This window comes from Delphinapterus leucas, chromosome 13, assembly GCF_059928025.1.
Source record: "Delphinapterus leucas isolate spDelLeu-1000000601 "Yukka" chromosome 13, BTC_Dleu_Yukka2, whole genome shotgun sequence".
Classification (NCBI taxonomy): Eukaryota; Metazoa; Chordata; class Mammalia; order Artiodactyla; family Monodontidae; genus Delphinapterus; species Delphinapterus leucas.
Genome location: NC_143141.1, coordinates 74,212,571 through 74,235,441, shown reverse-complemented (window position 1 = coordinate 74,235,441; position 22,871 = coordinate 74,212,571). Strand labels below are relative to the sequence as shown.

The following is a 22,871-nucleotide window of genomic DNA, read 5'->3' as shown; positions in this document are numbered from 1 at the left end:
ATACCAAAATTCAAAATGCTATTCTCAACTTCAGTACTTTGCTTCCAGTTGCTACTAAAAAGCACAGTGATTTTTATCTCTCTTTAGTTTGAATGAATATATTCAGGTTCTTGTTTCAGCATGAAAAATTGTTCTGTGATTGAATATTAATTTTGGAAACTTTCTTTAGTCTGTGCTAAAGCTTTGTCTTATTTTTCTTACTCGAATGGTCTTCACTCATTTCTTTCTAGGAATCTTTTAGTTTAACTGTTACATAAGGGTCTCACCTGTCCAAGGCACTTGTATGTGGGCCTGAAAGTAGCTTGTTTGGCTGAGAAGCAGCTAGCTGTGGTTTTTAAAACCCCAGATCTCTAGAAAGTTTCTACCGGAGCGTCTTTTGCTATCTGCATTTTCCGTAGAGTAGTGGGTCCTGCCAGGGAAACAGTCATAGTGAGTTACTTTAAGTCTGCCTTTTCTTTCGGTTTTTTTTTTGTTGTTGTTATTTTTGGGGGTTTTTTTGGCGGGGGGGTCAGAAATGTTTGCCACTGTCAACATTTGTATCTTGTACCAGCAGCAGATTTTAACATCAGCACAGTTACCAGAAACCAGTTAGTATCATATTGTAGAGAAATTAAACATTTACCTACATAAAGTGCCGGATACACGGGAGCCGTCTTTGAGTTTTCCCATTCCCTTAACCCCAACATCCAATTTAGCAAGTCTTGTTGATTCTATCTCTAAAATATGTCTAGAATCCAAATACAATCTGATGTCTCCGTTGTTACCCCCTAGTTCAAGCCACCATTACCTATTCTTTGGACCATTGCAGTAGGCTTTTAATATTCTAACAGGTCCTTACTTCCCCTTTGCCTTCTTCCAGTACTTTTCCCAGGTAACAGCCTTAGTAACCTTTTTCAAATATAAATATGATCATGGTTGTCATTCCTTCCCCTATTTATAACCATTTTGACTTTCCTTTGCATTTCGAATGAAAGCCGAAATTCCAAATCCAAACTCCTTTCCACAGTTTACAGAGTGGTCCCTTGCCTGCTGTTCTGACCTCCTTTTATGCTCCCTGTAATATAGTCTCTCCCCACAGCTGATCTCCTTTCAATTCCATGAACATGGCAAGCTCTTCTCCAGTTTAGGACCTTTGTACATACCCTGTAGACCCCCCTTAACCCACCCAAGTGTAGCTAGACTAAGCATTCTGAAGTACAACTCCATTCCAGAGGCTTCCCATTTCAACAGAAATGAATTTGAAAACTCCAGTTTCTGGCTACTGCCCCTTCTGACCTCATCTCTTACCAGCTTTGCTCCAGCCACTGTGGTCATTTTTTCCTCTCCTGAACATGCCAAGCATATTCCCATCTGTGGGCCCTTGTTATTCACCTGTTCCTTCTGCTTGGAATGCTTTTTATCAGATCTTTGTGTTGCTGCCTTCTCTCATTCAATCTCAGTTCATTGTTAGCCTCTGAGAGAGGCCCTGCATGATGACAAACTAAAGCCACCCCAGTCCTTTAGGCACTATCATGTTTATCTTAGTTTATGTTTGTCATAGTATTTTTTTAGTATCTAAGTTTACCATATTTAAAAAATGTGTTCATTGTTGTTCCCCTCACTAGAATGTCAGCTTTTTGAGGGTGGGGATGCCATCTGTCTGATTTGTGGTCATGTAACCACCCCCTACAACAGACCCTGGCAGATACAGATGCTGAATAAATATTTGTTGACTGAATGACTTTGTTTGATTGGTTTCTGTTCATACTTCACTTCTCACTTACCTTAAACATCACCTCTATAGAGAAGACCTCCTTGATTATCAAGATTGCTTCCTCCCTCCCCTTTACGTCATTCTTCATCACTCTACCCTGTTTACCTTGTTAAGATTTATCACAATTTGGAATTACATATTTATTTACTTGTTTGTTCCTGTCCCCACTGTAATGTAAGCTCTGCAAGGGTAGGTATCAGGCTTTTGACTTTTGACCCGTTTTGGGCGATGAAGACGAGCATAAATTAAACTCACAGTATTTTGGGTGTAGAGAAGTTGCATATCTGTGAGGAAATCCAGGCCTTGTTAAAATAAAACTCAATGTGAGAAATTTAACATCCTAATTTATAAAGTAAATAACTTCATTATGTTACCAAAAGCACAAAGTTACGAAATTTGGGGTCTCTGCCTTGCCCGAGCAGCTTCATGTTGTCTCTGGCCTGTTCTGGTACTGTCAGTGTCCAGACTAAAAATAACTGTCATAATAGTAGCCAGAGCACACGGCTTCTTTGACCCTGTGTGTGGGACTAACAATTAAGGAAATAAGCTCTTTTAGTTCCTGGGAATATATCACTCCCTTCATTATATGTCAGTGGGAAAAAATAGGATTTTACAACATTCTCTTAGCTGTGCATCTGTCATTTTATGTAAGGAAAATTCTATTGCCATTGATTCATAATTTCAGAAATCTGATTATACTACATAGGCTGAGAAGAAAAAATTTTTAATAGGAGAGGAAGACCAAGTGGTTTTGAAAACAGGCTCAAAAACCTGTAATATGGGACATAAAAAGGTAATGTGAATATATACAGTGTTTAATTGCTCTTCAGATAATAAACACCTGCTTTTGCTGATTGGAGTCAACCTGCTGTCTTTAGACCTGGGTGTATGTGTTTTAGGTTTTATGCAAACCTAAAAATAATTTGACCATGAATTAGCAGCTGTGGCTATTTTTAGCCCTGGGCAGAGGGTCACCAATTAGCCTAGAGGTAGTGAGGCAGGGACTCCCTTTCTGCTTTGAAATAAATTGTTGATTGCATTAACAATTGGTAGGGATTGGTATTATAGGAGGATCCAGGAAAAGGATAATTTTAAAAGACTTAGCAAGGAGAGCATATAAAAAGAAGGAAGAGGGGTTGTAAGAAGTTTTGGGAGATGGAGGAGACAAAAATCAAAGAACAGATGGAGTAGTATGCCATCAGTGAAAACAAAAACTCTGATTTTGTTTTGAAATCATGATTACTTTTTCAGAAGGGCCATTAATATTTCAATATCTTTATCAGTATTTCATAACTAAGCAGCATAATAATATAAAAATAAAATTTCCTCTCCAGGTGCCATTGATTTAGATTTAGCTAAGTAGTTTCTTTGCAGTGTGTTTTTTTCTTGGTGGAGAATCTAGTCATAGATTTGACACTGAAGTGTGTATATAATTTGCTAGTTGTGTAGTGTGAATGAATGGGGACGTGAGCCATATGAATACCTGGGTGTAACAGTGTTCCAAGAATGTTAGACAGTGTTGGGGGTGACATTCATAGCAGAATGCTGTGGAAGATTTTTTCCCCTAAATTGTTATTACTTATGATAAAAATTGAAATGCAAGTTTTCTATCCCTCCTACATTATAGCTGTTAGACACTACTGGAAGCCCGGTCCTGTATGTTCTTTGTCTTGGATAAGTACTTTCTTTTTTTTGCGGTACACGGGCCTCTCACTGTTGTGGCCTCTCCCGTTGCGGAGCACAGGCTCCAGACGCGCAGGCTCAGAGGCCATGGCTCACGGGCCCAGCCGCTCCGCGGCATGTGGGATCTTCCCAGACCAGGGCACGAACCCATGTCCTCTGCATCAGCAGGCGGACTCTCAACCACCGCGCCACCAGGGAAGCCCTGGATAAGTACATTTTTAGCCTGGATTTTAGGTAGGAAACTTTAACCCCTCCCTAGTGGGATAGAATTATTAGTTAATTTATACTTCTTTTTGCGATTTACAAAAGAACTAAACTATTTCTACTGTGATAGGACAAATTTTTATTGTTTTTTCATGAAAACATTTATAATTACATCTGTTTTAAGGCAACTTGTAACTAAATAGATTAATAAAAGATAACATAAGAATTTGGAATTGAGAAAAATGTAAATATACTGTCTCTAAAGGACAACTCATTTGCTATGCTTAATTTGTAAAATTTACCTATAAACTTCTTGGTGTCCAACACAAAAAGGGCAGGGAGAGAGGGCTACCAACAAAAAAAGTAAGTTATTCTTTTCAGAAATAATGTAAAGAAAGCAGGAAAGAACAGGTCATAACTAATACACTATAAGTTTTCATAAAGCTATTTGTAATGATTCTAATTTGTTGACATAATATTGAGATAATGGAGATAAAATTGTGTCTAAGAAGGTATATAAATACATAAATACAAATGCATACATGTGCGTGTCTGTGTGTGTGGCCTTTTAGTAGTCTAACCTAATTTAAGGATGCAACATAGAATTGATAGCAAGTCTATTAGATGGTTTTTCTTAAATGTCATTTTTTTGGATAGGTATTACATTACCTCCTAACTCTGCTTTTGCACACACACCCATTTTTAACACAGTAGACAGAACAATTTTTTTTTAAACCCAGATTAAGTTATTTCTTTTCGTAAAACCCTCCAATAGACTTCCCATCTCACTCAGAGGAAAAGCTGCGATGCTTGCCGAGGCCTATAAGATCCTACATGATCTGCACTCCCGCCCCACCACCTCTCTGATCTCCTGCTAGTCTGGCTTCACCCCTTCCATTCCAGTCACATTGATCTCCTTTCTATTCCTCAACCATGCCTCAGGACCTTTGCACTTGTTCTTTCCCCTTCTTGGAATACCATTGCTCCCACATATTTGCATGGCTCACTTCCTTATTCCCTTCACTTCCTCTACTCTGTTTAAAATTTCACTTGTTTGCACCATCCCCAGCATCAGCCCCTAGTCTCTTTACTTTTTGTCTTCTTGACACTTTTCACCCTCTGAAGAAGTGTAATTCCAGAAATTAGTATGACAGGGCTGAGATTCTCTTAAGAAAATTGAAAAGTCCAGCCAAATCTTTAACTTGGCTAAATAAAAAAACATATTATATTACTTTCATACAGAAATAGGCTTCAGGCAAAGCCAGGGTTTTGCTTGTGAAGGAATTTTGATTATAGCTTAAACACACACAACTATTAACTTGAGAGAGCTCTGAATACCATAGACATAGAGCATCTCTATAGAGATGGTTTTGACTTAGGACATTTTAAAAGCACAATTAAATTTTGGGTCACATATAATGATATTATTACATGTTTGCATATTTTTATACTATAGATTCTTTGGGGTTATCTATAATAAATACAAATTAATTATAAAATTTTACTTTAGTTATCCCTACTACTTTGTTTGTAAAAAAAAAAAAAACCCCAAAGATCCAGGGAGGTTAAATACCTTCAAGGTCACTCAGCTGGAAGGATTGGAACCTGACAATAAAGTTGGATCTGACTGCAGACCCACGTTCTGTGTGTGTTCTTGCATAATGCCTAGCACATGGTAGACCCTCAGTATATATTTGAATTGATGGATAAATGGATAGGTGTCAGATATATGAACATATAATGCACACTGTGATTAAATGTAAGGAATATTAACGTATTGGTAGTTCCTTTTTTTTGCGGTACGCGGGCCTCTCACGTTGCGGAGCACAGGCTCCGGATGCACAGGGTCAGTGGCCATGGCTCATGGGCCCAGCCGCTCTGCGGCATGTGGGATCTTCCCAGACTGGGGCACGAACCCGTGTCCCCTTCATCGGCAGGCGGACTCTCAACCACGCGCCACTAGGGAAGCCCTGGTAGTTCTTTTACATTCCTTGCTACTCATATTTTTAGACATATAAGCACTATTTTTAAAAATGTACATTTTTGAGGGTCACATAACTAAATTGGAATGCCTTGATTCTAAAATATAATAAAGGACTGCTAGGTAAGATTCTGAAATACTGACTCATTAACAAACATTTGAGTGTTTATTCACCATGTAGATACTCTGGATTTTGCAGTGAACAAGACAGACAAATCTCTGATGGAACCTACATTTTAGAGGACATGGAAGACAGTAAATAAATCTGTAATAAGTGCTTTGCAGAGAGGTAAAGCAAGGAGATGGAATAGAGAGAGACTGGATGACTATTTAAATTGGATGGGCAGAGAAGGCTTCTGATAAGGTGATGGTTAAAATACAAAGATGAGGTGCCAACCATGTACAGGACTGTGGGCACAGCTAGTACAGAAGCTCTCTGGTGAGACCAAGCTTGTGAATTTGGAGACATGAAAAAATGTGGTTCTAGCTGTCAGGGAAAAGAGTGCCTCAAAATTTGGGGGGGGGGGCTGGTGAAAAGTACAAATCCTGTAATACTTTGTAAACTTCAGGGTAAGGATTTTGGGATTGGTTCTGGTTATAATGGATCGCCATTGGAATTTTTAGTTTGTTTTTTTTAAGCCTAGTCATGTTTTCCGTTTGTTTATTTGTTTTGTAATGGCTTTATTGAGACATAATTCACATACCTTATAATTCACCCATTTAAAGTATACAATTAAATAGTTTTTTAGTATATTTGCAAGGTATATTCACCATGATCACAATTTTAGAACATTTTTATACTTCTGGAAAGAAACCCATACCCTTTAGCAGCCTCTTTCCATCCTGCCCAAACCCTTCATCCAGGGTAACCACTAACCTACTTTCTGTCTCTGTAGATTTTCCTGTTCTGGATATTTCATATAAGTGGAATTATATTACAATATGTGATCTTTTGTGTCTGATTTCTTTCACTGAACATAATGTTATCAGGGTTCACCCATGTTGTAGCATATATCAGTACTTCGTTCCTTTTTATGGCTGAATAATATTCCATTGTATGGATATACTACATTTTATTTACCCATTCATTAGTTGATGAACATTTAGGTTGTTTCTACTTTTTTTTTGACCAGTTCTTTCAGATTTTCCACATAGATGATCATGTCATCTGTGAACAAAGACAGTTTTATGTCTTCCTTCCAAACCTGTATACCTTTTTTTTTTTTTTTTTTTTTTGTCGTATGCGGGCCTCTCACTGTTGTGGCCTCTCCCGTTGCAGAGCACAGGCTCCGGACGCGCAGGCTCAGCGGCCATGGCTCACGGGCCCAGCCGCTCCGCAGCATGTGGGATCTTCCCGGACCAGGGCACGAACCCGTGTCCCCTGCATCGGCAGGCGGACTCTTTGGGAAAATATTCCCAAACCACATAACCTGACAAAGGACTTACATGTAAAAAGAACTCTCAACACTCAATAGTTAAAAAAAAAAAAGGGGTGGGGGGAACCATCCAATTAGAAAATAGACAAAAGAGGGAATTCCCTGGCGGTCCACTGGTTAGGACTCTGTGCTTCCACTGCAGGGGACACGGGTTTGATCCCTGGTTGGGGAACTAAGATCCTGCATGCTGCACTGTGCAGCTAAAAAAAAAAAAGAAAGAAAAGAGGCAAAAGACATGAATAGACATTTCACCAGAGAGGATATATGCATTGCAGATAACTACATGAAAAAGGGTATAACATCATTAGCCGTAGAGAAATACAAATTAAAATGATGATGAGATATCACTGCATGCCCTATTAGTACAACTAAAATAAAATATAGTGAGAGCACCAAATGCTGATGAGGATGCAAAGAAACTGGGTCTCTTACATTGCTAGTGGGAATGTATTAAAGTAGTATAGCTACTCTAGAAAGGTCTGGCAGCTTCTTATAAAGTTAAACATACACTTACCATCTGACTCAGCAGTAACATTCCTGGGTGTTCATCCCAGAGAAACGAAAACTTACGTACACACAGAAACTTGTACACGAATGTTCATAGCAACTTTATTTGTAATAGCCAAAAACTAAAAACGACCCAAATATCCTTACACGGGTGAGTGATTAAACAAATTGTGATGAGCCCATTCAGTGGAATACTACCCAGCAATAAAATGAAACAGACTAGTATTACATGCAACAACTTGGGTAGATCTCAAGGGCATTATGCTGGAAAAAGTGAAAACAACCGTTTCAAAAGGTTGCTTTATGCATGATTCCATTTATATAACATTCTGGAAATGGCAAAAGTAGAGAAATGGAAAACGGATTATTAGCCAGGGTGTAGGGACTATATAGGAGGTAGAGAGAGGAGTGAGTGATACAGCAGTTTTCTGCCTTCTTTGTGGCAGTGACTACACAACTCTATACATGTGATAAAATTGCAGAGAGCAGTACTCTAATAATGTCTGTAGATTGTACCAGTGTCAATTTCTTTTTGTACTATGATGTAAGATGTTACCATCGGGAAAAACTGGGTAAAGGGTACACAGGATTTCTTTGTACTGTTTTCGAAATTTCCTGTGAGGCTGTAGTTATTTTAAAACAAAAGTTTTAAAAAGAAGTTTGCTGGGAAGGGGAACAGAGAAATGCAGTGTTAGTTGGAGGGATGTGGGGTTGAGAGTGGGGTTTTTTGTTTGTTTGAATTTTGCTTTTTTTAGAAAAGATAGGGGAGGGACTTCCCTGGTGGCGCAGTGGTTAAGAATCTGCCTGCCAATGCAGGGGACTTGGGTTCGAGCTCTGGTCCAGGAAGATCCCGCATGCTGCGGAGCACCTGGGCCCGTGCGCCACAATTACTGAGCCTGTGTTCTAGAGCCCGTGAGCCACAACTACTGAGCCCGCGTGCCACAACTACTGAAGCCCACACGCCTAGAGCCCGTGCTCTACAACAAGAAGCCACCACAATGAGAAGCCCGCACACCACAACAAAGAGTAGTCCCCGCTCGCCGCAACTAGAGAAAGCCCGCGCACAGCAACAAAGACCCAACGCAGCCAAAAATAAATAAATTTTTTAAGAAAGGGGGGGGGAGACTTAAACATGTACATATGCTAATTATAATGATCCATAAAAAGAAATTGGTGATGCGAATGAGGGAAAAATTACAGGAGCAAAATATCTTAAATCTTTGGCTTGAAAGCATTGAAAAATACTACTATTTACGTATTTCTGTCCTGTTATTTATAAATGAGGTTATCTTTACAACTTTTTGTAAATGATTCTAAAGATAAATGTGGCTGTACTATGGTGTAGTCCTTTAATGTTCTCAAAATTCCACAAGCTTTTGTATTACATTGTGGAACTACATCACTAAATAAATGGAATTCCAAGAGTTTTTATCACACTTGCTGGTATTCGTCTTTAAATAACTTTAAAAAGAATTTTATGTCACTTTGTACTGTTCTCCCTTTCCGATTTTTTTTTTTTTCTTTTTTTTTTTTTTCTTCCTTTCCGATTTTCATCCAGTATTGGTAGGTTGTTAATTTCCTTAGACTAAAAAGTATTTGCACATATATATGTTTACAAATAACTGTAATTGTATACTATTTGAGAATTAAATGAGTGGTGGTTCTCTTTTGTTTTGTGTTATATAGTGGATTTTAATCTCTATTTTACCAAACTATTCTACTGTTTTGCCCTTTATCTAGAACTTAGTAATATCAAATGCTCAGTGCAAATTATTGGTTGTTTATTTCAGGGATACGGCAGGCCAGGAGCGATTTCACACCATCACAACCTCCTACTACAGAGGAGCAATGGGCATCATGCTAGTATATGACATCACCAATGGTAAAAGTTTTGAAAACATCAGCAAATGGCTTAGAAACATAGATGAGGTAAGACCTAGAAATTGCGTAAACCCTACATAAACACACATTTGTGTCCTTGGTTAAGAAGAATAAATATTCCAGTTGATCTTATAGTGTTTGCTATCATTACTGTTGAATATTTCTACTTGTTTACAGGGTAATGTTATTTTTTTGCCTACCTTTTTCTTAAAATTTTGGGCAGATCTGTTTTGAACCCCATCCAAGGCAATTACCAGATCACCCAGAAACTCTATACAGTCATCTTGTAAGATAGCCCCAACTAGAAGCTACCAGTGGTTTTACACACCTGTCTAAATGAATTCTTTCTTGGGGAATTTTTATTGAATGAATGAATTACAGTTTCAATAGTAATTTTAAAAACGTATTTTTGGGAATTCCCTGGCAGTCCATGGGTTAGGACTTGGCACTTTCACTGCTGTGGCCCGGGTTCAATCCCTGGTCAGGGAACTAAGATCCCACAAGCTATGTGGCATGCCAAAAATAAATAATAAATAAATAAAAACGTATTTTTAAGTTATGGAAATACCGTATCACTTCTAGACATTTTGAAAGATACAGAGTACTAATACAGTGAAATGCTAACCAAGAAAATAGTGCCATGTCATTGCACGTGGAGATGTCAGTTTTTATAAGGTAGTGTGTCAAAGCATGCCTGTTTCTGTGCTGCAGCATAGGTAGCTTCTTGTTGGAATTATTTTTCATGTCTTATTTCTACCTTCTATGCTTTGAATTTCATTAAGACTAACTCTTGGGAATTCCCTGGCGGTCCAGTGGTTAGGACTCTGCACTTCTACTGCAAGGGGCCCGGGTTTGATCCCTGGTCGGGGAGCTAAGATCCCACAAGCTGTGTGGCACGGCCAAAAATAAAAAACCTCTTTAAAGCAACTTTTGGCTGGAAACACAAAGACCAAGTCTTAAGCCAGTATTAGACCCAAGGTAATAATATCTTCAATGGTAACAATCCTAAGGGCTTATTACTAACTTTTCTGTTGCTACAAGAAGTCTGTTAGTATTTAATAATCTGTTAATGAGACAGATTTTGAAACCAAAAACAAAGCCTCCATTTTAAAATTTCCTTAGCCTTTATTTTATTGTTTGGCCAAGTAGCATGTGTAATAAGAGCAATTTATATACAGAGACTATGCAGTGTTCCAGCAGCAACCGATTTTCCAATTCTGTGACATCAACTGGATGTCCTACAATTCAATCCTGTTCTGACACTGATTACTCAGTCTTAGTGTCAGACTCCACAGGTTTAAGGACTCAGTCCCACAAGACTGCTCTTCCTTCAAATGCAAGTCCTGGGTCCCCCAGGCTACCTGCACTTCTGTGTGACTTGGCTACAAATTTGGAGGTTCCCATGACCCATTTTGGGGTTCAGTAATTTGCTAAAATGACTCACGGAACTCAGGAAAGAGCTATACTTACAATTGTATTATAAAGGACACAACTCTGGAACTGCTAAATGGAAGAAATGCATAGACAGTGTATGGGGGTTGGAGAATGCAGAGCTTCTAGGCTGTCTCTGGACATGTAACCCTCTTGGCACCTTGATGTGTTCACCAACACAGAAGATACCCTAACTTCATTGTTTCCAAGTTTTAATGGGGGCCTCGTTACATAGTCATGATAATTAAATCACTGACCTCTGGGATTGACCCTAATCTCTAGCCCCCTTCACCTCGTGGCGGGTGGGGGTTAAAAGTCTGAACCCTCAGTGTTTGGTTCCTCTGGTGATCAGCCTCCATTGTGAAACTCTGTAGAGGCCCTGCCGAGAGTCCTCTATTAGCATAAATTTAGGTAAACAGAAAGAGGCTTGTTATGAATAACAAAAGACACTCAGCAAATTAGGAGCACCGTGCCAGGAATAGGAACAAAGACCAAAAATATGTTTTTTATTATACCACAGGCTCATACATTTAACTTGGTAGGCTGGATGGCTTAAGTTTCCCAGCATGAGAACTAACATACGTAAAACCCAGCCATTAAAAAAAAAATCTGTTTTTCTGATATATAAGAGATAGACTTTGTCTAATTTTTAATGTGTTGTAGAAATTTAAACTTTAACAGCTGAATTGATCCAGCAACATTTAAGAAAAGATTATATATATCATGGTCAAGAGAAATTTACCTAGGAATGCAACATATGAAATAATGTAATACACCATATTAATAAAAGACAAAAAACATATTATCTTGTCAACAGACACACGCAAAAAACCCCATTTGGCAAAATCTAAAAGACTTCTGTGAAAATCCCACAGACAACATCATCCTTTCCCCTATGATCAAGGACATGATTAGGATGCCTGCTCTGACCACTACTGTTTAACATTCTACTAGAGGTTCTAGCCAGGGCATTTAGGCAAAGAGAAAAAAGAGCACCCAGATTGGAAAGTAAAACTATATTTGTAAATGGTATGATCTTGTATATAGAAAATCCTAAGGAATCCACACACTTCCACCAAAAAATAAAACTATTAGAACTAATAAACAAGTTCAGTACGGTTGTAGGAAGCAAGATTAGTATACAAAAATCAGTTGTATTTATATACATTAGCAGCAAATAATCAAAAAATGAAATTAAGAATATAATTTTAGTTATAATAGCATCAAAAAGAAAAAAATAAGAAAAATTTAACCAAAGAAGCACAAAGCTTTGAAAACCATAAAATGTTGTTAAAAGAAACTAAAGAATATCTAAATAATTGGAAAGACATCCCATGTCCATGAATTGGAAGATTCCATATTGTTAAAATGGCAGTACTGCCCAAAGTGTTCTGAGGATTTAGTGAAATCCCTGTCAAAATCCCAGCTGCTTCTTTCGGATAGCGGAGGGGGTTGACAGGCTGATTCTAAAATTCATATGGAAATTCAAGGTACCCAGAATAGCCAAACAGTCTTGAAATAGGCAGTGATGTTTAAGCTGAGACCTGAAGAGATGAGTAGAAGGTATCCAGATGCGGATGGGGCTGGTGGAAATAATATGATGGATTCAAATTTAAGACAAACCAAGTCTCATAAATTACTTTTGGTGTCCAGAGAACATAATTGTGTTGCTGCAGGGATATTTCAGGGAAAGGTGTATTGGGCCAAAGACAGACAATTTGAGATATTTTCCCCATCCCATGGGTTGCTTTTTCATTCTGCTGATAGTGATCTTTGACACATGGAAGTTTTAAATTTTGATGATGTACAATTTATCTGTTTTTTCTTTTTTGTTGCTTATGCTTTTGGTGTCATATCTGAGAAATCATTGCCAATTCCAAGGTGATAAAACTTTTTCCCTATGTTTTTTTTCTAAGCGTTTACTAGATTTAGGTCTTCTATTTAGGTCTTTGATCCAATTTTGAGTATGGTATTGTAAGTTAAAGGTCCAAATTCATTCTTTTGCATGTTGATATCTGGTATTCCCAACACCACTTGTTGAGAAGACTGTCCTTTCCCCCATTGGATGATCTTGGCACTCTTGTTGAAAATCATTTGATGGTGTACACAAGAGTTTATTTCGGGTAACTCTATTCTGTTCTTTTTGTCCATGTCTGTCCTTATGCCAGGAGCACACTGTTTTGATTACTGTAGCTTTGTAGTAAGTTTTGAAATCAGGAAGTAAGTGTGAATCTTCCAACTTTGTACTTCTTTTCAAGATTGTTTTGGCTATTCAGGGTCCCTTGATATTCCACATGAATTTTAGAGATGGATTTTCCTATTTGTGCAAAAGATTTCATTAGGATTTCAGTGGAGCAACATTTGTTTTTAACTGATTTTTGTGCATGGACTCCCCTAGCAATGTGACTTTTTGAGACTCTAAGGGCTCTATAGAATTTTAAACTAAGGTTTCTTATAGGGTAATACACATTATCTAAAATCGTGATCCAGCTTGGATTTAGACTATGTGTAAGAAATGACAGTTTCAGATCTTTTGCATATGTCCTTTCTTGTTGAGAATATTTCTAGAAACTAGACAGCCTCCTATAAAGTCATTTTTATTAAGGCATAATTCATGGTAGTGTGTAAATTAAATTTTTATTTCATTTTAGCATGCCAATGAAGATGTGGAAAGAATGTTACTAGGAAACAAGTGTGATATGGATGATAAAAGAGTTGTACCTAAAGGAAAAGGAGAACAGGTAAAAAGCTCTGAATGAGACTAATATGCTACCCTTTCTTTGTGAAGATGGTGTTGCATTTGATTGTTTTTACGTTAGTGGTAGTGGAGTGCACTTGAGCTATTTGCATCCTTTTAAAAATGCTATAGGAAATGATAGCTTATCATTTGAGTGAATTTTTGTTTGTTTGTTTTCTAAGGAGCTTGACCATTTGAGTCTTGACCCATTGAAATAATCTGTTCATTTTAGATAACCTAGTTGAGATTACTACCTTTAGAATAATATTACTGTTTCCTTTAGGATGCTGAAGTCATCAATTGGTAACCTATACTTGATAATTTTATGATGATATTTTGCTTCTATTTTAGATTGCAAGAGAGCATGGTATTAGATTTTTTGAGACTAGTGCAAAAGCAAATATAAACATCGAAAAGGCGTTCCTCACATTAGCTGAAGATATCCTTCGAAAGGTAAATTTCTTTTTTCTTTTTCTTTTCTTTTTCTTTTTTCTTTTTTTTTTTTTTTTTTTTTTTTTACTGCTAAGGTGCCTGGTGTCACATTTGAGCATTTCATGTTTTCTAAAGTACTAGATTTACATACAGAAATTGGGTTTGGGTGGTATTGTTTCTAAATGTTTACCCATCACCAATATATAATCCTCCAAAGTAAAGAAAGGAACTGGAAGGAACAGGCAGCCATCTAGAAATCTCTAGGATCTAGTCAGTGGTAACAGTTGACACCCTGAGCTCCAGTACTCAGTCTGTAGCCTAATTTCATACACCTTTTTCCAACTTTTTGTCTGGTCCATGGTGTTATGGCTCTTCTGTTTCATTTCTCTTATATATCCTTTGCATTCCCATAGATAAAAAAATTAAGATAAGAGGTGAATCTATGATGTAGTTATTGCTACAAAATCACTATTCTTCTATATAGTCATTTCTCAGATGTGCCAGTGAAGGGCATGTATATACTATATACTGAATAAATAGAGTAAGTCTGCCCCCAAATTTCATTTACCCAATCATTTCAACTTGTAAGGTACCAAAAAAAAAAAAAAAAAAAAAACTGAAAATTGATCTCGGGGGATTTTACCTCGAGGTTACTTTCTGGGTTTAATTCGTGAATCCCAAAATTTGCCAGTACAAGTAACTTGTAGCAAAATTGGGAAACCTGATTTTCATATTTTCCCCTCAAATGAGTAGATAAAATACACAGTTATGAATTAAGGTTATGAGTCCTGAATTCTCTATTCAATCTTATGGTGTATTTAAAATGCAAGTAAAATAGAGAAAATCTGACACAGTCCTGAAGGAGGAGCAAGCATTGTATAGGAGAAAATTTAATTGCTTCTGGTAACCTTTATGTTTTTATACTTGAGATATCAGTATTTTCCCCCCCAAAAAAACCCCTCAAATTTCATACACACACACATATAAATCTAAGCTGTAATAGAGGTGGTATTATCGAGTGTAAATCTAATGAAATTTCTGAGGAACCAAGCAACTTAATTTTTTTGAGGGGAGAGCAATCTGTTTACTATAGTGTTCAAACTAGAAAAAACAGTTATCACTTATTGCTGTTGAGAGTAACTACAAAAGTTGTGCCTGTCCACATCTGCTGACATCCTGCATATCATGTCTGATATCTATAATGTATTGATATATTGAGTAATAAAAAGCAAGTTAGGATATAACATGTGTGGTAAATGATCTTTTAAAAATTATATATGGTACCAAAAAACACATGTACACATATATACACACACATTTGGTTATACTTAGCAAATAAGGATCTGGAAGGATATATACCAGACTCTAAGTAGTGAGTACTCTAGTGTGATGGTGGGAAGGGGATGGGGATACAGGACAGAATCACTTTTACTTCATGTACAGTTTTGTTTTGAAATTTTAACTTGCTTCTTTTTAAAGTTATAAAAACAATTAAAAAATATTTTTACACAACTGGATATAGGTAAAAACCCATTAGAATTCCTTGAGGAAATATATTTTTATTTAAAAATATTCCTGTAAGAAACAAAAATTAAAGTAGAACAGAAAAATACTAGGTAGACTACGAAAAAACATTTGTATTTTTAATTAAATGAAGGGAATAACAGAAAAATACTTTAATTGGTGGAAAGTATAATACTTTGTATTTCTGAGATTGGTGGGTTACAGTGAAAAATTATTTCAGTACTTATAGGAATTATCACAAAACTTACTGAAATACCCGTGTTCTCTGTGTTTTTTCTCTTTCTGGAAATTTGGTCTTCTCCATTGTTTCTGACTTCTTTCTGTATTATATCCCTTGATCTTCTTCCAAATCTTTGCATTTCAAAAAAATCGTGCTATATAGGCATATAATTTGTGTGTCAGTGAGGTAGATCTTCCTTATCATATTAAAGGTTAAAAGGTATGGATGCACCAATAAATAAAGATCTCAGTCTAGAGTCTTCCCCAGGTAGGCAGGCCCAATTGTGAGGCAGCATTTTTTCCCCGTACACATACATGCACTTTTCGGTGTGATAAAGTTATGAGTTAAAACATCAAATGTAAACTTGCTTTAAAAGATGTAAAATACAGTAGTGATTCCTGACTAGCAACCTTCTGTGCAGTGCTTTTTCTCCTGAGTTGATAAAAGAAAAAAGAACTTTAGAATGAAAGCAATTTAAAACATTTAAAACTTAATTATTTGAATAGATAATTCATTTCCATGATTCAGACATTTAAAATAAAAAGTAAACATACAGAGAAGTTTCTCACTATATTCCCCCAACTCCTCATCCCTCCCGCATGGGTAACCAATAATTAATTTCTTAGTTACTAATATATGAGTAAATATGAATATATATATTTTATTCCCATCCTTCCCCCCCACCTTTTTTTTTTTTTTTTGTGGTACGCGGACTATATTCCCCCAACTCCTCATCCCTCCCGCATGGGTAACCCATAATTAATTTCTTAGTTACTAATATATGAGTAAATATGAATATATATATTTTATTCCCATCCTTCCCCCCCACCTTTTTTTTTTTTTTTTTTTGTGGTACGCGGACCTCTCACTGTTGTGGCCTCTCCCATGGCGGAGCACAGGCTCCGGACGCGCAGGCTCAGCGGCCATGGCTCACGGGTCCAGCCGCTCCGCGGCATGTGGGATCCTCCCGGACCGGGGCACGAACCCGTGTCCCCTGCATCGGCAGGCGGACTCTCAACCACTGTGCCACCAGGGAAGCCCCCCTTTTTTTTTTAAAGAAAAAAAAAACACGTAAGGCAACATGCTCTGCACTGTTTGGCACTTAATATAAGTAAAATAATTCCATTTTTAAAATAACTGAGTGCTGCTCCTTTGAGTAGTCTATTATAATTAAACAGGTTTCCCAGTGAGGGACATTTAGGTGATTTTCAGCCTTATGATCTCATAAATTGTGTTGTAGTGAATAATCTTTATATTATTTTACACATGTGCAAGTATATTTGAAGGACAGATTCCCAGAAGTGGCCAAAGAGCATATAGTACATTTATAATTCTGATACATGCTTGCTACCTTCTGCCTGAGGGCTGTACCCTTTTATACTCCTGCCAGCAATATATGAGAATGTCTGTTTACTCAAACTCTTGACCAACATAGTGAATTATAAGACTTCCAGATGTTTTCCAACCTGACAGGTGAAAAACACAGATTTAATTTGCAGCTCTCTTATGAATAAGATGAGCATTTTTAAAGATATGTTTAAGAAGCACCTTTGTGTTCCTTTTCTGTAAACTTTTTTGTTTATTCTTTTGCCCACTTTTGCTATTTAGTTATTGGCCCTGTTTTTGAGAGTCTGTTTCAAGGGTCTAAGTTAAATGGTGCAAGGACAGACTGTGAGTGATATGCTAACTGAATAAATGTAGTGACCTCCCTGGCTATAAGCACCCATATATCTTTAACTGACCCATACCCAGGAGTCCCAGAGAAAGAGTACTTCCTATGCAACTTTTTTTTCTGTGGCCAGATGCTGAGCTGCCTATTTCTCTTCTGTGCATTTTTCACAAAGACCTTTTTAATGCAAAACTTGCATCTTTAACATACAGTGAAAAGAAGAATTCCATAAGGCAGTGAGATTAGGTGGGTTAGCTCAAAGTGCAAGTAGAAATTTCACCTCAGTAAGAATTAAGCAGGCCTCTCTTGGGCTATGTGAGTTTTAGAAATTATTTTAGTTCTTTCCCCTTGAGCTACCTTAACTTTATATTGTTTCCATGAGAAAATAAGTTCCCACTTATATCCTAGCTTCTAAAATTCCATTCATGATGAACACTGTTACACAACAGCATGGATAAATCACACAGGATAAATTGCATAGGCTGACACTGAGTAAAAGGAAAAAGAAATCAGATACAAAAGAATACATAAAATATGGTTCCATGTATATGAAGGTCAAAAACAGAAAAAACTAATCTGTGGTGGTAGAAATCAGAGTATTGGTTACCTTTAGGAGGGTAGTACTGACTGGAAAGGGACACAAGGGAGCCTTCTGGGGGCATATTATATATGTTCTATATTTCGATCTGGTGGTTTCACAGCATATATTAAAAATCCATCAAGCACAGTTTAGATTTGTATACTTTGCTGTAGGTATGCTCTCCCTAAAATGAATTCCGCTTTCACACATACAGTGTAGGCTGTCCACTTAAAACAGTATATTCTTCTGATTATACAAGTTAATATTTAGGATGTTGGGGTAATGCAGGATTATACAAAGAGGAGAATAAAATAATTCATAAACCCACCACCTAAGGGTTACTACTATTAACATTTTGGTGTCTCTCATTTTGATTTTTTTCTGTATCCATTTTTAACATGAATTATACAACTTTGCATTCTGCCCCACCCTATTCCCTCCACTTAATGTTAATGTATCATGGTTAAAATTGCCTTTTTAAAGCAATGCTATGGAAATACAAGGTCCAATCTCAAAAGGCAAGTAAAACTAAACAGAAAGGGGCTGTTTCACTTCTCTGAAGTTAGACATGATCCAACATTGGTTTTATACATATGCTTGATGATGCTTTTTAAGTACTAAATACTCAGGGGTCAGGCCAGGAGATAATATACCTCTCTTCACAAGAGTTAGGGCAGAGAAGATTTCAGAAGTTCTACAAAGGAAAGCCAGGAGGCCTCAAGACATTTCACAACTTGGAAGAAAAAGGCAAAATGAAGATCAAAAACAAAACTTCCATTTCTTTACTTTGCATGGGAGAGAAAACCTATCTCATGTGACTGTAATTGCACTGTTACATAAATTAACATTTATGAGAATATTGCTGTTAAATCTTGATTTATCCATGGCAGTGTTTTTTCACGGGTTGCTTTCCTTGTGTGTTTGTTCCAGACCCCTGTAAAAGAGCCCAACAGTGAAAACGTAGATATCAGCAGTGGAGGAGGCGTGACAGGCTGGAAGAGCAAATGTTGCTGAACGCTCTCCTGTTCCATCAGTTGCCATCCACCACCCTGTTTTCTCTTCCTGCTGCAAAATAAACCACTCTGTCCATTTTTAACTCTTCAACAGATATTTTTGTTCCTCATCTTTTAACTCCTAGTCCACCTGTTTTATTTGTTCTTTCATCTGTGACTGCTTGCTGACTTTATAATTTTCTTCAAACAAAAAAATGTATAGAAAAATCATGTCTGTGAGTTCATTTTTAAATGTACTTGCTCAGCTCACCACTGCATTTCAGTTGTATTATAGTCCAGTTCTTATCAACATTAAAACCTATAGCAATCATTTCAACTCTATTCTGCAAATTGTATAAGAATAAAAGTTAGAATTAACAATTTTATTTTGTACAACAGTGGAATTTTCTGTCATGGATAATGTGCTTGAGTCCCTATAATCTATAGACATGTGATAGCAAAAGAAACAAAAGCCAGGAAAACACTCATTTTCGCCTTGTGTATGTAAATGGGGTTAATTTTGTCCTGTGCCTTATGTGGAAAGGAACTTCTTTGGTTTTTCCTTTTTTTGTTTTGGTGGAAGCATGTGCAGGAGACATATCATCGAAACATAAAGCATTATAATGTTTGTGGTCTGCTTGGCTGTAATTTTCAAAGTAGTTAATTGAGGACAAAGGATAATGCAGAAATGATAGCTTTGGTTTGTGGAGTCTCATTTTAAGTGGCCTTTATAATTAAAACTATTCCTGCCACCGGTTCTTTTCCTTGGCCACTTTTTCCTTGTGTCTCTTCCTGCATGCTGCTTTATTTGCTTCTCCCCCACTACCCTGTGGTATGATTTATTTAAAAATGAAAGGGGTAAACTAGCAGGTTTGTCGAGTTTAACATAAAGCACTGATTTAACTTGCTAAGTAAACTGAAAGATAAATTCTAACTGCCTGTTATCAAATGTCAGTTAACTGTGTCCTCCCCTCATTTCTCTCTCCCCTAAAGCTTCTGTCCCAGATTCCTTCATTTGCTGTTCGACTTCATGTTCCTCTTCTCTTTCCCTCTTTGTTCCCTTCCTGTCTCTCCACTGAGTTTATGAAATGGAAGAGTTAATTGCATGCACTAGTGTTTGGAGGGTGTTGTGGTTTGTCTTTCTAATTAGGTGTATAGCCTATTCACTTTCCTAGAATAAATCTCTTAACCTAAATTTGAATAGTCTCCATTTTGGCAACTCCTCTAGCAGTTTGGTAGCCCAGTCAAGGTTGTTTCAAAAGGGTGGGAAGGAGGAGTGAAATTTATTAACATGTTTGCCAAATATATTGAGATTTGGCCTTCGAAGAACATTCTTTCAGTGTTAAGTTGTCTTTACCTTAAGATTTAGAAGTACTTTAGAATATTATTAATTTTAAGTCCTATCTTCACATCCCTTTGGAAAACTTGTATTACCATGGATTTGGAAAAAGGACAACAAAGGCTTTTCATGTGAAGATAAGATACTGTAGCTCTCTCTCACCCTGTCATTTTTTCACTTCATTTTTCTAGTTTTGCCTCATTGCTTATCATTAGGATCGGGTAAGTTAAGTTTGCTATGCTGCTAGCATCCTAAGATGATACCTTTGTTGAAATAATTGTGAATAGCATGATTCATTTCTAGCAGAGGCTGAGTTTAGGACAGCAGCTTCCATTGAAAAGTCTTTTTGTGTCGTGGATAGCATTTTAATGACCTCTTGGCTCACATAAACAACATAGGGACGTATCTGCTATGAACATCCATGAATTTTCAGATAGTGCCCTAAAAGTGATTTTATATGCCTCACTGGTGGTTGTTGTTAGGTTTTTTGCCTCACTTTATCATTGTTTACTACTAGTAAAAGCAGCATTGCCAAATAATCCTTAATTTTCCATTAAAAGTAATAATGACATGATGTTAAGCTTCTCAAAAAGTTTTAGGTTAAACCTGCTGTTGTTAGATTAATTTTAATGTGTTTGTTGCTTTCCTTTATCTGGAATGTGGCAGTAGCTTTTTTTATTTTTAACCCTCTTTTAATCCTTACTCAGTTCAGTGACTTAAGGTTTGAGAGCTAAACACTGGGATTTTTGGGTAACAGACTGACAGTTTTGTTGTTTGCATACTTATAATTGGCATTGTACATAGAAAGGATATGGCTACCTTTTGTTAAATCTGCACTTTCTAAATATCAAAAAAAGGGAAATGGAGTATAAATCAATTTTTGTATAACCTGTTTGAAACATGAGTTTTATTTGCTTAATAATAGGGCTTTGCCCCCTTTTCTGTAAGTCTCTTGGGATCCTGTGTAGAAGCCGTTCTCATTCAACACCAAACAGTTAAGTCCATTCTCTGGTACTAGCTACAAATTCGGTTTCATATTCTACTTAACAATTTAAATAAACTGAAATATTTCTAGATGGTCTACTTCTGTTCATATAAAAACAAAACTTGATTTCCAATTGCGTGGCTTCGTTTTCATTTATTTATGGAGTTTAAGATGGAGGATTCCTTCTGAAAATAGTGCAGAATAGCAAACTGGATATTAGAGGAGCAGAAGTAGAAGGAGAATAACTTTTTCAACTAGGGAATGCTGGGAAGGCAATTTCAAGGGCTATCACTGGAAGAAACTGCATTTTAAAAGCAGAATCATCCTGGCATCAGGTGCACAACCGTAGTCACTCCCCAGCTAACACTTGCTAGAATGTGCCAGAGGCCAACTACAACTGAAGCCAGCCGATGACCCAGGGGCACCAAGGTAGGGCTGCCATACTGGAGGATGAATCCTTGTTTTAGCAGTGACTGTCCTCTTATCTGAAAAATGTAAAGTGTTTCCTACCTTTTTTGTGAACCATAAAAAACAACTTTGGCTTTTTTTTATATGTAGTATTGATGAAAGAAATGTTTGATCCTGTATTAAGGCCTTATTAGTCAATAAATAAAGATAAATACTCGTTGACAAGATTATCTCTGCTGGAAGGATATATAGAGGTTTTCTCATAGTGCAGTTTTTATAAGGGTCACCTAGAGTGATGGTAATGCTTCCCGTTCACTCCCATCAACACGGAGTTTTGTGTCTCGGGTGGGGCCTATGATTTCTGCCTTTAAGATTGGTATAGGAAAACAGACCATGGCCTCTGCCCTTACATTTATGACCTAGTTTAGAAAGCAAAAGGAATTAGTGATCAGGTAAACATATACAAGAGCCAAATAGTTGTGATCCAGATTTAAGTGCTGTGTTAATAGCAGAGCAAGTTCAGTCGGTGAGAGTAGTAGGGGTGGTGTTTGAGAGAGGAGGGAGGGACATGAACTGGTCCTCAGTATGTGGATTGAATGGCTAGGGCCAAGGGGAGGTTAAGAAGAGACCATGAGCGCATTAGAAACAAGCTTTGCTTGTGTGGCAGACTAAGTCCAGCTGGACAATGTGATAGGCAGTAGGAGTCCTGGTGAGCCCTGCAGAGTGGCGAGGGCAGTGTGTTTGAGGAAGGCGAGTCGAGGTGGGCTGGAAGAGGAGAAACAAGGGTTCTAGAGATCAGACAGAAGGTTGCTGAATTATTGCGATTTGAATAAGACCAGACCAAAATGATGGCAGAGGGCAGGCTTAATATACAGGGGAGTATGTGAAAGAGAAAGACTGTCTCTTGCCTACTAGGAAGTGGATTAGGTACTTGTGGCACTGTTCTTTGGGTTATGTCGTCAACGGCCTGGTGAAGTAGTACCATTTGTACGAAGTAAACTGTCTCGAGGTGAAGTAATGTGCTTCAGGTTGCACTGCCAGTTGGTGCTGGAGTTGGATTTCGAAGCCAAGCCAGTGCTCAGTCTATTTTCACCTTCTCCATATCACAG

General features: G+C 37.3%; 1 protein-coding gene across 1 annotated transcript in view; it reads left to right on the top strand.

Annotated features, from left to right (window-relative positions):
• RAB10 (RAB10, member RAS oncogene family) overlaps positions 1-21,487 on the top strand; it is a 75,494-nt gene extending 54,007 nt beyond the window's left edge. The window contains exons 3-6 of the mRNA XM_022574270.3: positions 9,355-9,493; positions 13,528-13,617; positions 13,965-14,066; positions 18,969-21,487. Coding sequence (XP_022429978.1) covers positions 9,355-9,493; positions 13,528-13,617; positions 13,965-14,066; positions 18,969-19,052 — 415 coding nt within the window. The 3' untranslated portion in view covers positions 19,053-21,487. The remainder of the gene's footprint in view (positions 1-9,354; positions 9,494-13,527; positions 13,618-13,964; positions 14,067-18,968) is intronic.
• The last annotated feature ends 1,384 nt before the right edge of the window (positions 21,488-22,871 follow it).